This window comes from Nicotiana tabacum, chromosome 15, assembly GCF_000715075.1.
Source record: "Nicotiana tabacum cultivar K326 chromosome 15, ASM71507v2, whole genome shotgun sequence".
Taxonomy (NCBI): Eukaryota; Viridiplantae; Streptophyta; class Magnoliopsida; order Solanales; family Solanaceae; genus Nicotiana; species Nicotiana tabacum.
In genome coordinates, this window is record NC_134094.1 from 123637407 (window position 1) to 123653126 (window position 15720).

At 38.2% G+C, this 15720-nt stretch overlaps 2 protein-coding genes across 2 annotated transcripts; one reads left to right on the plus strand and one right to left on the minus strand.

Annotated features, from left to right (window-relative positions):
* The first annotated feature begins 87 nt into the window (after positions 1-87).
* LOC107826724 (uncharacterized) lies at positions 88-3578 on the plus strand. Its single transcript, XM_016653740.2, has 2 exons — positions 88-1509; positions 2651-3578. The coding sequence occupies exons 1-2, from the start codon at positions 377-379 to the stop codon at positions 3387-3389; spliced, it is 1872 nt and encodes a 623-aa protein (XP_016509226.2). The 5' UTR covers positions 88-376; the 3' UTR covers positions 3390-3578.
* Positions 3579-6376: 2798 nt separating this feature from the next.
* Positions 6377-10937, minus strand: LOC107826725 (uncharacterized). The gene is made up of 5 exons (XM_016653742.2): positions 10153-10937; positions 8945-9097; positions 6956-7051; positions 6723-6875; positions 6377-6600 (listed from the first exon to the last, which is right to left on the minus strand). The coding sequence occupies exons 1-5, from the start codon at positions 10672-10674 to the stop codon at positions 6466-6468; spliced, it is 1059 nt and encodes a 352-aa protein (XP_016509228.1). The 5' UTR covers positions 10675-10937; the 3' UTR covers positions 6377-6465.
* Between the last annotated feature and the right edge of the window lie 4783 nt (positions 10938-15720).

The following is a 15720-nucleotide window of genomic DNA, read 5'->3' on the forward strand; positions in this document are numbered from 1 at the left end:
TAACTGTGAATAAATAACATGTTACAACAAGTTACAACTAGTTAATGTTTACATAACCACTCAAGATTACATAAGTCCTATTAGTACTTTGGCAAGAACTAGAGTAAAATAAAGCTGTATAAAATCAAGTTCCATGCTTTATTATTTAGCCGTTGCTAGGAAGTGTTTTTAACTTCATTTTCCCTCATCATATGCTTGCTGTTGGCCTTTGATGAAAGGTAAAACCACAACTATCACTTGCATTATTTAACCTAAGCTTCTATAGTCAGTACAAAAGAATTTTACAGGGCTTGGTACTACTGTTTTACATTGCTTCTCCTCAATTAAGTCCACAGAATTTCAGCTCATCTTTAAGTAAACTTTCTACCTAAAATCAATGGATCCACTGGCCTCTCATCCAACTGCCTTTCCAGTTACTGTTTTCCAGCAAAACTATCTGGATTCTAACCGCTCCTCCTCATGCTCCCGCCTTAACAATACAAGGGGTGGGCCTCTGCCACCCGTCCCTGGTGCCAAGCTACGCCTCATGTGCAGCTACGGGGGTCACATTATCCCCCGTCCCCACGATAAATCACTATGTTATATTGGAGGTGACACTCGTATTGTGGTGGTGGATCGCCTCTCCTCCCTCTCTGACGTCCATGCTCGCCTTTCACACACCCTCCTCAACGGCAACAAGTTCACTTTCAAGTATCAGCTTCCTAATGAAGACCTTGACTCACTTGTATCAGTTACCACAGATGAGGACTTGCAACATATGATTGAAGCATATGATCGCGCAATGTTGGTTTCACCTAATTTGAAACCTTCTCGTCTTCGCTTATTCCTGTTTCTTGAAAAGATAGAAACTGTAGCCTCTATGGGTTGCCTTCTTGATGATGCCAAGTCCGAAACGTGGTTCGTTGATGCTTTTAACAATGCTGGCTTTATTTCCAGAGGTCTCTCTGATTCAGCTGTAGTAGATAATTTGCTGGAACGTCACAACATTCCAGAGAATGATTCTTTTGCAGATCTGGCCACGAATGCTATCCAAGAAGTGCATTCTACAATGCCTGATTCACCTTTGGTTAATACAACCTCATCATTTGAGTCCACTGTTTCCTCTCAATCTATCGGAAATCTACTTCCTGTTGCGGTTAAAGTTGAAGATAATCACATGAAGGCGACATTCCAGGATCAGATTCTTGGGTTATATGAACGGTTCTCACATATTAATGTCGCTTCAAATGAACAAAAACTGGATGATGGTTATAATCATTTGCATGCAGCTGTAGCACCAGCTCTTCCTACTGTAATTGGTGGTGCAGATGCTATGTTATCAGCCGGTTTTGTGAAATCTGCAGCTGCTAATGATGATGAGAAAACAGATCACGGTGCACCTACTAGGCTCCGGAAACTCCTATTGAGGTCACTATCAATTCAGAAGAAAAATGGAGATGGTTATAGCTTACCATCACCTGATTCAAAATGTGCTGGTTACAACTTGCCATCACCTGATTCTGTAGCAAGGTATGAATGTCCTCTTTTGTAAGAGCCTAGCCCACTAGTGATATTGTCCGTTTTGGGCCTAGGCCCGCACGGCTTTAAAACGCGTCTAAGGTTTGTTTACTTATATACCCAACATCCCTCCCGTGTTTTGTCGACGTGGGATTTGCCTAGGGTGTCACAAGCCCCGCTCACTAGTGATATTGTGCGCTTTGGGCCCAAGCCCGCACGGCTTAAAACGCGTCGGTAGTGTCTAAGGTTTGCTTACTTATATATCTAACATCTCTCTCGTGTTTTGTCGATGTGGGATTCGCCTAGGGTGTCACATTGGGCCGTTACATCTTTGTTCATTTTGCTAACAATGCAAGTTATACAATAACAACATACCATACCCAGTATAATCCTACATAGTGGGTCTGGGGAGTATAGTGTGTACGCAGACCTTACCCCTACCTTATGAAGATAGATTTGCTGACAAGTTATGTAGGGAGATTATAAGAATCATATCAAAAGTCGAAGTAACCCATAAAGAGTAGTCATAATCCCAGAAAAGAAGAAAAGGTCTTTGTTGCTCCACCTATTTGGCTGTGTATGGATCGGATCGGATTTTCGGATTTCGGATTCTAGAAAATACAATCCGATCCGAATTAATATCGGATCGGATCGGATTTTAAAGTTTGGATCGGATCGGATCGGATTTTCGGATTTCGGATCGGATTATTATGCCTCAAAGTTCCAAACTCATATGTATATTTTCTTTGTAAAAGAGGCAATACAGTAAGAAAAATTCATGTTTATACAATTATGAGAGTACTATGGTGCCAATAGAGCTAAATCCATCAATTGTAAAGGTAATAACTTGGAGGAAAATATAAAGGAAGTACTAATTATCCGAATTAAAGTTTAGAATTTATGCATGCCCTAATAATTTCGGATTTCGGATCGGATCGGATCGGATTAAAATTATACCAATCCGAATCCGAAATTTTAATAAACACAATCCGAAATCCGATCCAATCCGAAATCCGAAATTGAACGGATCGGTTCGGATATCCGATCCAAATGAACAGCCCTAAGCATGTTTTAGTGTAGAATACTGAAAAAGTTTTTTAACTTTGTCAACTAAGATATCTTTTGTATAATTTGCCAACATTTTGCCTTTCAGTGATAGCAGCATTGCCTCAGCTACTTCACTCGCAAAACACACGATTTACCAAGAAGCATCTCCAGCAACAGGTGTTGAAAACAGCCTTCCTCTTGCAGTAACTGATTCCAGGAATAAAAGTAGCGACACAAACTCTCAAAGTCAGATGCAACAAGTTCAAGAATCTGTAGTCATACAGGCTTCCCAGCAAAATCTGTACCAGCAACCACACTTCATTTCACCCGGCGCCCATTACATCCAACATACTGCAACAGGTTCAATAACAATTCCACCTTACTGTCCAATGTATGTAACTCCATCCCAGCAACCACTTCATCAACAAATGGATCGGCAATATCAATTGTATTTGATTCCTGTCCCGCAAATGACAATGCAATCTAATATAGCTGATGCTACAGTTACATCTTCCAAACCTGAAATGGCTGCAAATGACTACAGAACAGCCACCCCAGCTACTCCAAGATTTCTTCAAGTTCCTACTAGTCAATTTCAGCAACAATATTGTGGTTTTCCCCAGTTTTCTCCTCCATCACAGCCACTGGCTGCTGTTTCCACTGCCAATGCTAATTTAAGCTATGAATATTCTCACCCTACGCATGATCAGGTGTACTACGCTCAACATTCAGCTCCACCATTTCCTTCGCAGTATCAAACAATGACCCCTACTGCAGTTTTATTTTCACAGGCCTCACCACAACTAGCTGCGGAGAATACTACTTCACAAAAGATAACCTCGTAGCCTCTTTGAGTAAAAACAGGTAGTAAAAACAGGCCTCAGCACAACTAGCTGCGGAGACTAGTATATGGTGTTGTAAGAAGCAATTTAAGATCAGTGTTGGAACTGCATCCTATGTATTGTTCTCTCTTTTTCTACATGTATGTGTGTCTTAATAATTGGTATTCTATAATAAAGAACTTGTTAGATGAATCCAAGACCGGAAAATTTCTCTGCTTATCAGATGGGCTATCATGATTATCTCAATTAGTTACCACATCTAATCGTACCAACGCATCGATACTATTAGGTAAGTATATAGCACAGGTTTTTTATTAGTAGAAGCTTAATATGGAGCTCTCCTTCAATACCATTGAATAGGATTTCGGTGCAAAATCTATCAATTATAAAAAGGAACAGGTTGATAAATTGAGTATATAAGATGTGCTGCATTTACTGATTAGATTGAGAAAATTAAATAGTACTTAGGTAATAGGGAATAGCTTGGAGAAAAATGTTATCTTTGAGCTAATGCAGCTAGCTTCAATAAATTAGCTTCTCTCAAAATAATTAACTATTTCTTTGTAACATGACCTATCTCAAATGATTCCAAAGGAAAATCGTATTAACAGAGAATACAACATGATATATACTTCTTGTCATTGAATTTAGAGTTATGATATATTTGCTAGCTTCCAACATAAAGCTGCATACTACTTTCATAAGGACATGATTTCCACATACTGTCAAAGAAAGCAATCGCCTGTTTGGCTTGAAGATGAGCAAGACTGAAATTTTGACTTACTGAAAGTGCAAAAGTGAGTAAACTTTACTTGGCACTAATGAACAGAATGTGCAGATACATTTTCCATTTCTTAACTAATAAGGTGCCGAGGGTCTATTGGAAACAACCTCTCTGCCCTTCTAGGGTAGGGGTAAGACAGCATACATCTTACTTTACTTGACACTAATGAACAGAATATGCAAATACATTTTCCATTTCTCAGCTAATAAGGTGGGAAAAGAGCTTTTAGCAAAATCATCGTCATAAATGTCTATGGCAAGGAAACTTTATACAACTACAAGCAGTTTGACTTACTCGTGAATGCAGGAATAGCTATTTCTTTAAAAAAAAAAATGCCGAAGATAGTTAAGTAAATAAAAGTGTTTTCTCATGTCGAAGATATAATTAAGCAAATAAAAGAGTGTGCTCTCTAACAACTCAAAATTTCAAACAAGACGGTCACACGATTCAATGGTGCCACTGTGATAGCATTTCCAAATGACCAATGCAAATCAGAACTTGGTTTTTTATTTCAAAGGATTTTAAATCAAGCTTCTTAGGTGGGGAAGATGGGAGTGGAACATTTTCCAAGTGTCTTTGTCCCTCATCATCATCAGGCAATCCCTAGCTAACGCAAAATTTCTTTAATAAAAGTGCCAAATTAACATTGACGCTAAAGATATATTTGGCTAAGGAATTCTCCTAGGTACATTTTAGCTGTGGATATTCTAGCTTAGCTAATGTTGCATACAAGCTATAGATTTAGGTCTCCTAGCTAAGGTCAGTGGCTAATTGCATGTTTTCGGAAATACTACCACCGTCCATGTTATTTGTCATTTAATTTGTTAAACTGAATTTGTTCCAAAATATTTGACAACGCAGAAAAACAAGAAGCATTTGTAAGTTTATTTTCTTTCAAATACACACTTACTGCTCAAATTAGGGAAATGTTAACTAAATGAAACAGCTTAACGGTCATTAGTCAAGCACAATATCACCTTATTATTTAACTAGTGCTTTCTTTGAGATTTTTGATTTTGTTGGTAAGGAACAAACATAAGATTCCTTTTTTTTCTTTTTCTTTTTCTTTTTCTTTCTTTTTTTTTTTTTTTCTTAATTTGTTGAGGAGTGGGTGGGTAAGTGTGTGCTGATATTTTGCTTCTTGCAAATGACAATTTATGTGGCACCTCCAGTCCAACAACTTGATCAGAAAATAAATGATAATGGTCCCATGTATTTTGGCAGAAGCTACTGTATAGTGGCAATTGACTCATTCCCGGGCACGTTTAAAAGGTCCACAAAAAGCAGCAAATGATGAATTTTTGTATTAAATAAGAGGACAATGACAGACTTGACATTTTTCTACACAGAAGCTACTCTTTCTATAAAATCAAAGGTAATTGTTGATCACAAGATATGTAACAGCTCAGCCCACTAGTGATATTGTACGCTTTAGGCCTAAGCAACGCGTCGCTAGAGTCTGAGGCTTGTCTACTTATATATCCAGTCGCACGCGGAGTGGCTCTGATACCATATGTAACAAATCAGCTCACTAGTGATATTGTCCGTTATGGGCCTAAGCCCGCACGGCTTTAAAACGCATCGCTAGGGTCTAAGGCTTGTCTACTTATATACTCAGCACCTCCCCGTGTTTTATCGATGTGGGATTCGCCTAAGGTGTCACAAGAGACTAATCTTTAACTCTTGTAGAAGGTATTTTAGTTACCAATTTGTAACAATACACTAACTTTATATGCCATTACGCATTTTTCCCCTTAAATCAAAGCTATCTTCATACAAAATTCATAAAATAATTCACAATACGAATTTGTCACCGTGACAATAGATTTATCTGCAGACAACAACAACAACCCAGTATAATCTCATTAGTGTGTACGCAGACCTTATCTCTACCCTGGGGTAGAGAGGCGGTTTCCGATAGACCCTCGGCTCCCTCCCTCCAAGAACTCCCCACCTTACTTTTGGGGTGACTCGAACTCACAACCTCTTGGTTAGAAGTGGAGAGTGCTCAACACTAGAGCAACCCACTCTTGTCAATCACATATCTGCAACACATGCAAGAATTCAATATCTGGTTGGTTTTTGTATGATGCATTGTAATTAAAAGACAACCAGAAAATTGTGACCCATTGTTTCTAGCTGTCCCATATTGGATTGCTGTCCAAACAAAAAAGCCATCATCTTCAGGAAGTAATTGAGAAAGAACTACATAAATGGAATTTCTTGCATGCATAAAAGCTATACAAAAGGAAAACAAAAACAACAGGTTCATGAGGGCAAAAAATTCTTCGAAAACTAGCTATCAGGTATGGCTGCAGATTTACAAACAGGACAACTATTTTTGTGCATAAGCCACTGTTTTATGCAATGAATATGATAGAAGTGTCCACAGCCCAGCTTCCCCATCTCATCTTCAGCCTCATATTCTTCCTGTATTTCGAAAAGCAGAAAAGTATAGTTTTAATTATTAGAGCAATCAACTTTTCTTTAAAATAAGGTTTCGAGACAGAGCACAAACGCAAATGTCCAGAAAGTTTTGACTAAGCACAAACCTGACAGATGCTACACTTTTTTTCCATTTCTGTGCGCAGATGAGATAAGTTATTCAAAAAGAAGGGCTTAGTTCTTCTGACACATCGAGTTATCTCATCTTGTCTCAATCCTGTGCTCACATATCCAATTCTATCACCGAGTTCCAGCAATTCCTGTTAGCAAAGGGTAGTTGTCGTTAGTATAAAGATGGGAGTTACAAGGACAGAGAGATCTGCGCAATTGAATGACTTGCCTCATATGACATGTTATCCACATCAAGTCTCCAGCTCCGGTATCGATCAAGACCATTTGTTCTTCCTCCCATAAGACTATTCTGAAGCATCACAATCTGCAAGTAGACTCCAGTTAATCACACCACCAATTCATGCACATTATGTTGGAATATAAGGTGGGCTATTCATAAATACATAAGGCACAAAGACATTAAGTTCACCTCATAATATATTGAAATTCCACTCTAACATAACAAAATTACAAAGGGGATTTTTATAGGAACTAAAAGATAATTATAGACTCAATCCTACTAAATGCTTTCACACCGTAACTATGAACTTGGCCACCTAGATAACATAAAAGCTATGCATCTGATCACATAGAAATTCCAAAAGTCACATGAATTACTTCAAAATGCATGCATGCACTCAGTAATTCTAGAATATTCAAAATTATGTTTCTAACATTAAACACTTAAAGATTCATTTCCACTTTGAATGTTAACTTATCAAAAAAAAAAAAGATTCATTCCCGTTGTGCTATGCTATATTGCTACCACACAGAATTCAATAGATAGCAGTGACCAAAAGCTCATCTAATAGTACTAAATTGAAAGGTTTACATATGATTATATAGTAAATACTGATAGAACCCACAAACTATATGATGCAATTCACATAGGATGGGTGCTTGCTATGTGCTGACAATAACGAACAAGCTTAAGGCATTGTTAACCTAGGTTGCCACTATTGCTTCAGCATCATTACTCTCATCAGAGACTTATTTGCAAGTACATTGACACTCTCAAGTTAGGGTACTTCAACTTTGTACATGTTCTATGGCATCTCTATCAAGTCTACTCATGTAATTCTTAGAAAAGAACATTACGATGGCATGGTAAATTAACAGGAAAATATTTTGCTCCATCTTATATTATCTCAAAATCATATCTTGGGATTGGCAGCCATCAAACCAACAAGCATATACCTTATATTTACTTTGTTACTTGACTTCAGGAAGTCAGGTTCAACAGAATCAATCACTCTGATTACCAATGTAATGTGTTTCCAACAGACATTATTGCCTTTACGTTGTAGAGGGGAAGGAGTAGAAGACATTCATGTCAACACACTTGAAAACATCACTAACAAATTTTACCACTGCAAAAACCTTTATTTTTATTTCTTTCCTGTTGTTATCAGCTTTTCAAAACATTTTAAGAGTTCAAAATCACCGGGAACATCAATTACAAGGCAATGCCACTAATTTTTTTCAATAGCTAAGCAAACAATATCCCATATTCCCATGATTAGTTGTTCTACATTAATTGGTAAACTATGAAGAAAAGGGTTGCAACAAGCTACTTTCAAGATGATTAAACAAATTAAGGCTATTCCAACAAAAGGAATCCGATTAAGTGATGATGCTTCATGGAAGTGCAAAAGCTAATTGATTCTACTGCAGCTAAATTTCATAAGTTGACAATTGAACTCTGACAGCATTGGCCAAGCATGCTCAAGAGTGTGAACTCAGTCTTGTGATGCAATGTGCTTGACCATTTCCTCATGGTTCTAATTAGATTATGTGTGGCACCAAAAACTAAGGGGCATTCTCAACACAATGGCAGTTCTACCAAGCACCGAAAAGAAAAAATAATTAAAGAATCCAAAAAGATAAAAGTCCCAATCACCGAACTGAATATGTAAAGCCTCTATACTGAACTGATTTGGTCGGGTGTTTTCTAGGAATTTTCTGGACAAAACTGTGGACGAATGGCTAATAACATTTCCTACTAAAGAAAATGATGATCTTAAAATATAATAAAGCACTCACAAGACCGCCAGATAGGATAATATAGGTCATTGGCTAGATATTCAAGTACAGGAGGAAACATAATTTCACTCAGGTATCAAGATAGGAGTAATGAATCTTCTTGAGAAAAAGCAAAGCAGCAGCAGACAGATAGATGTTATCTGTAAATTAGGCAGTATGGTATGTATGAACAAACCTCTGCAAGCCCTTCAGGAAAACCATAGTGAGAATGGCGATGATGCCTAAATCCAAACCAATTTGCTCGGGAGCTTTGCATTTCCAGAGTTTCAGTATCAAGAAAAGGATCGTCTTCTGGGTTCATCATTCTTCGCGCAGAAGATGAAGATCGCTGTGGAAAAAGGAAATGAAATTGTAGAATATTCTTCAATTTATTTACACGTAAACCTTGTACTCAACATTCACCATCTATACATTTAAATGCAGATAAATATAAAAGTTACTCTAAAATTCACAATGATGAGAAAACAAATAAAGGACAGTTTCAACAGTTCCAAACCCACAAGGCAGAAAACGACAAGAGTAGAATAGACAAACACAATACGATGAGAGATTTGAACAGCAAATATCATAAGTTTGATGGATCTTGTAGCTTAGACGATTCAAAACTTGAATTATTTGCTGAAAGATGATTTCTACATGACATAACCAACATGGATAGTGACTATTGACATTGTAAGGGAAACAAAGCCATTCCTTTGACAGACAAGCATTATAAGAAACCGTCTTCCTGCAAGAATATCCTGTTTATACCTAATTTCACTGTATTGATTAGCCAACTCACAAACCAAAAAGTGGCTTGATCCCTGACATTCAACTTGATTTAAGACACTTGACTTGACAGTTCGAGGGCACATCCAAAACCAAAAAATCAGTTACTTTATTAGTTGTGCAGACCAACAACAAAAACAAACCAAGTATGGGGACATAGAAAGCAAATGACATCACCATGGATGCGAGAAAACAACAATAACAACATCAACTATGCTCAAGCCAAACCAGTTGGGTCACTATATGAATTCTCAATATCTATTTCGTTCCATTTGGACCCGTTTCATTCCATGAATGATAGGAAACGATTGGCTAGTCCCTCCAATTCCATTTTATGGTCAAATCAGCAATTTTCAGTGTCAATTCCAGCATAGATTATTTAAATTTTTTAAAATAAAGTTCATATTATTTGCAAACGACAAACCTAAAAAGTATTATAAGTCGCACCAGTTAATAGTTCACAATATTTAAGTAACATTAAAAGAATCATAGTTAAAAGAAACTGTCAGTAGTAACAGTGGCATAAAAACATGAGAAGCAATTCAGAAGACACAATATTTTCCATAAATATTGAAAAACAAAAGTGCCAAAGGTATCATTTTCCATAAATAATACCTCCCTGGGAGTAATCTTCTCAATATCACCTCTGCCTCTAGCAGAAAGGGGGCGCCTTGTTGAAACGAGAAAATCAACAGAAGCAGCATCAGTAGTTAATCCAATTCCAGGACCACACCAAACATCAGTAGGAGCAGCCAAACATGACGAGGAGAGGTTATTATCAATAATGGAAGAATCTCCACCAACAAAATTCAGGGTCTTATTTTTCTTCTTCTTTTTGACTTTGGAGGATTCCCAGTCAGCTGAAGTCCTAATAATAGCAGAAGGCAGAGAGACTTGTTGTGATGTAGCTGCCTTACAACCCAATCCCCTAAATGATGTAAACTTCTTCTTCTTCTTTTTACTGAAGATTTGTGCTGTTGGGTTAGTGGGTGAAAAGGGTGTGTGAAGGAGAGAAAAAATGGTGGATTTTGAACGAGTTGATGGATTAATAGAATACATAGGGTCAGTTTCTGAGATGGGTTTTTGCTTCTTTTGGTTTCTGGAATTTGTGTTTCTTGTTTGGTTTGTTATAGGCATGGCGGTTAGAAAGAACTGTGCAGGAAAATGGCCGAACAAGAACAGGGATACAGTGATGAAAGAATATGATTTTATATTTACTGTAAATAAATAGTGATTGATTGTAGAGAGAGAATTGAGGAAAAAGAATACTAAGACGAAACAGAGCTGAAAGGATTGAATTGTGGAGACCTGAGACCAAGAGAGAACGTGTGAGATAGGAGTAGCAGATTCTGCCAGAGAACGCCAAAATAAAATAAAAAAATACCCCACTTGTTCACCGTGGATTGCATTCTTTTTATTTTGCATATGTATTTTATACTTAGTTTTTAATATATAGGGAAATATAATTCAGGCCAACTTTAAAAAAAAACGGGTAGATTAAATAGGTAACCAGCACACAAAAAAAATTAGGAAAATTTTATGCTAAGTTAAATAGTCATGCCTACCATAAGACACGTTTTTTTAGTTAATTAGGAACCTATATCCATACCTCTAAGAATACAACAGGAGTTTTTTAATATATAGAGGAATTTAATTTAGGAGGTTTTGGGGATACTAGATTGTTTAAGTAAATAATCAGCAAAATCGTAATAGTTTAGAGGGTCTAGGGTATTTACTCTTTTATTTTTTTACAAAAGTTTTAAAAATAATAAACAAGTAATCTTTAAAGAGTTATTTTTTCTATTCAAATTATAAAAGGATATAAAAATCATTTACCCTCTCTTTCTTTTTTTTCTTCTTTTATTGAAAGTAATGTGGGGCTGAGTGTTGTATAGTCAAGATGTAACGACTCAATCGGTCGTTTTGAATATTTGTACTTTGCTCGGTAGTTTACGGGCGTGAGTAGCTCTGTATGATGTATTTTGATTTGTGTGAATCGTCGGTTTTGGTTTACAGGTTATTCGGGACTGATTTGAAAGAATGATTCTCAACTAGTGAGCTTTTAAATTTGAAAGAGTTGACCAAGTTTGACTTTTTAGCATTTGACCTCAGATTGGAATTTTGATGGTTCTGTTAGCTCCGTTGGGTGATTTTGGACTTAGGAGCGCGTCCGGATTGTGATTTGGAGGTCCGTGGTTGAATTTGGCTCAAAATGGCGAAAGTTAAATTTTTGAAAAGTTTGACCGGGAGTAGACTTTTTGATATCGGGGTCGGATTCTGATTCCGGAAGTTGGAACAGGTCCGTAATATCAAATGTGACTTGTGTGCAAAATTTGAGGTCAATCGGACGTGATTTGATAGGTTTCGGCATCAGTTGTGGAAGCTTGAAGTTTCAAAGTTTATTGATTTCGAATTGAGGTGTGATTCATTGTTTCGATGTTGTTATGTGTGTTTTGAGGCCACGAGTAGGTCCGTGTTATGTTAGGGGACTTGTTGGTATATTTGGACGTGGTCCCGAGGGGCTCGGGCGTGTTTCGGATTGATTTCGGATCATTTTCTTTCATGTTTACACTGTTGTGTCCTGCTGGTTTTCTGGTGTCTCGGTCTTTCATCGTATTCGCGTGGCAAGTGTCGCGAACGTGTAGTGTATTTTGATGGCAGCAACAAATTGTTCTTTGCGATCGCGAAGTATGTCCCGCGTTCGCGTAGAGTTGGAACAAGTCCTCTTCGCGTTCGCGTATGGAGGATCGCGTTCGCGTAGTGTTGAGGTTGGCAGCTGGGAATTTGAGCGTTCTTCTATGCGATCACGTAAGGTTAATCGCGTTCGTGAAGCTTTGGCAGCAGTGTTCATCGCGTTCGCGTGAGGTGTATCGCAAACGCTTAGAGTCTTTTGTGGCAGTGTGAGTTTTATTCATCGCGAATGCGATGGTTGTCCAGCGTTCGCGAAAGAGGACATCTGGGCAGTGTGTTTAGTACCCTATTTCGAAGGTTTCAGACATTCTTACATTTTGGGAGCTATGGAGCTCGGATTGAGGCGATTCTTGAAGCAATTTTCATCACAAGGATTGGGGTAAGTGTTCTTTACTCGGTTTTGGTTATATTTCATGAATCTACTTTCGTTTTTAGTAATTGGATTGTGAATTTTAAAGATGAAATTGGGGATTGGTTCAAGGATTGAGGTAAGTGGGCATTTGATTCAAGATTTGATCTTTTTCGATCGGGATTGGTTCCTTTAGCATTGTTTGATGTACTTGAGTTGTTTTTGGTTAGTTTCGAGCCATTCAGAGGTCGGAACGCGCGGGGTGGCATCTTTGGAGCATCGCTTGGCTTGCTCAGTATTGGTATTGGCTTGTTCGAGGTAAGTAACTCTTCTAATCTTGGAGCTGAGGGTATGAACCCTGAATATACGTGTTATGTGTTTGATTTTGAGGTGATGCACATGCTAGGTGACGGGCATGTGGGCGTGCACCGCGTGAACTATGATTTTCGTTATTTCTGTGGTACTGTGTAGTTACCTGAACTTGTCTGAAATCATGAAATATCTACGTACTAGAGTTATTGAGTTGTGATTATGTTAGAAACCATGTCTAGGCTACATGCTTATCCTGTTATGACCCACTGAGGTCATTTCTGTTGTTGAGTAATCTACTTTCATTACATTACATACTCAGTCATACGCATTCACATGCAAATCATATCTCAGACTCTGTTGTTATTTATTGATGCATCATATCATTATTTTCGGGCTAGTATCATGACATTGTGAGCCCGAGAGACTGGAGAGATTGATGACTGAGTGAGGCCGAGGGACTAATTGTGAGGATGATTATGGGATCGGGTTGCACGCCGCAGCGGGTCAGATTGGCTTACTATAGCACGTGAGTTATCCGCGCAATGTGTGAGTTTTCTGTGGAGCACATGAGTTGTCCATGCGATTCCAGATATTGATATTATGGCACGTGAGTTGTCCGTGCAGCACGTGAGTTGTCCGTGCGAATTATAACGCTTGGGTTGTAGGAGCCCCTCCGGAGTCTGTACACCCCTAGTTGGTGCAGGTACCTACTGAGTGCGAGTGCTGAGTGCCGAGTGACTGGGAGGACGAAGTGAATTAATACTCTAAGAGTATGCATATGATCTTTATCAGTGATTTGCATCGCATTTGGAATGCACACTTGACATACAGACGTAGAGATGTATTTTTCCTCATGCTGTATAGTATCACGTCATTTATGACTTCTCATACATTTTTACATATGGGCATAGAGAGGCATCTTATACTTGCTATCTGAAAGGAAAATGGAACATCTTATTTATTGTTGAAAGAATTTTTGGGAAAATCACAGTTTTCAAACTTACTCGTATTTTGGCTTTTTCAGTAAAAGATTTGGGTTTTCAGTGAGATACTTGAAAAGAAATGCCTATTTTTTTTCTGGATCTGTGAATGAACTGAGCCTTTTATTTCTGAGATACTCGTTTTGTACTTGTACTATGCTGTTATGAACTGTTGTGGAACATTGGTATTGGACTCGACCTTGTGTTAGCTCGTCACTACTTTCAACTTAAGGTTAGGTTTGTTACTTACTAAGTACATGGGGTCGGTTGTACTCATACTACACTTCTATACCTTGCGTGCAGATGTTGGTCGCTGATGTTGATGTGTTCAATGGGAGCTGGATTGAAGATGTACTTGCATCCTGGTTGTAGCTGCCCCTTGTTCGTGGTAGCTTTAGATCTATAAAACTCTATTTTTATACTTTTCAAATAGACAATGTATTTATTTCATTTTAGCTTTGTAAATTCTATTCTTAGAAGCTCATGATTTGTACTACCAGTCCTTGGGAAATGTATAAAATTCAATAAATTACTATCATTTATTTGTCTTGTTAATATCATTGAAATTGGATAGTTACTAGTTGTCTTACCTAGCGTGTTGGGTTAGGTGCCATCACGACTAGTGGATTTTGGATCGTGACAAGGTGGTATCAAAGCTCTAGGTTCATAGGTTCTACAAGTCATGAGCAAGTGTCTAGTAGAGTCTTGCGGATCGGTATGATAACGTTCATACCTATCTTCGAGAGGCTACATGACATTTTGGATATACTTCCCATCTTTCTTTCCTTATCTTGCAGCATTGATTCAGCTTGAAGCATAACCCTTTGAATTCCTTCCACGCATGCGTATGCGCACATGCGCGCTCGGTATCAGATGTGCATTGATTGCTTGTGATTCCATGGTTGAGGTGCGAGATGTGATTTTGGCATGCTAATGATGGGCCAGTCTGGAGGACTTGAGGCCGTGTTTTGACGGTAGCTTGAGCACGGAGATTTTGATTGTTTGAGCGCGTGCTTTTGGGACATTATATGTCCGTTGGTGTCCCTATTAGTGGAAAATGTGATTGGATAGCTACGTGGTGAGTATGATGTGATTGTGAGATGTGTTCAGATTGTTCGAATATGACAGGAAGAGTTTAATTAAGATGTAGCAAGGACTATTGGGTGTTTGATTTATGTCTTGATTTGGCATATGGCCTCGAGTTATGGGTGTGTTGAAGGACCTCTCATATTTTTTAGTTGTGGAGTGACATAGATTTTTATGTCGTGTTATTAGTTCAGACTCAGGGAGGTTAAATGATTGCTTAGTAGTTGTGGCTGTGAATGGGTATAAGAGATGTCAGTTTGAGGCGCAGCAGGTGGGTTATCTCCTGCGAGGTGTCCTGAGGTTGTGTAATCCCTATGATGTTTTATAGAGAGTTCTCTTTTACTAGTGAATGATATATGTTACAATTTGAGTTTGGATCGCTCGTGGAAGTTGGCTTAACCATCACGAGGATGAACGCGAGATTTGCGGATGATTTGAGGTAGTATATGGTTTGAGTTCCATGAGCTTATGAAGGATTTAGTCGAATCCTATTGAGGTATTATGCTAGTACGGGGGTGGCTATTGTAAGTTATTAAATGCTTTATTCCTTGGCTTTGAGCCAAGTGGGGGAGTCTGTTATTGATAAGTTGATTGCACGGCTATGTATTGTATTGGTTTCAGTTTGAGGTATACTTGTGAATAAGTTATGATTTGCAGAGGATGACTCGAGTGAGGGAATTTCTGGATACGGGTTGTATTACACTCTATGGGTATATGGGCAGTATGGAATAATTAAGTGGTTATTCGTGAAGGATGTAGTGTACA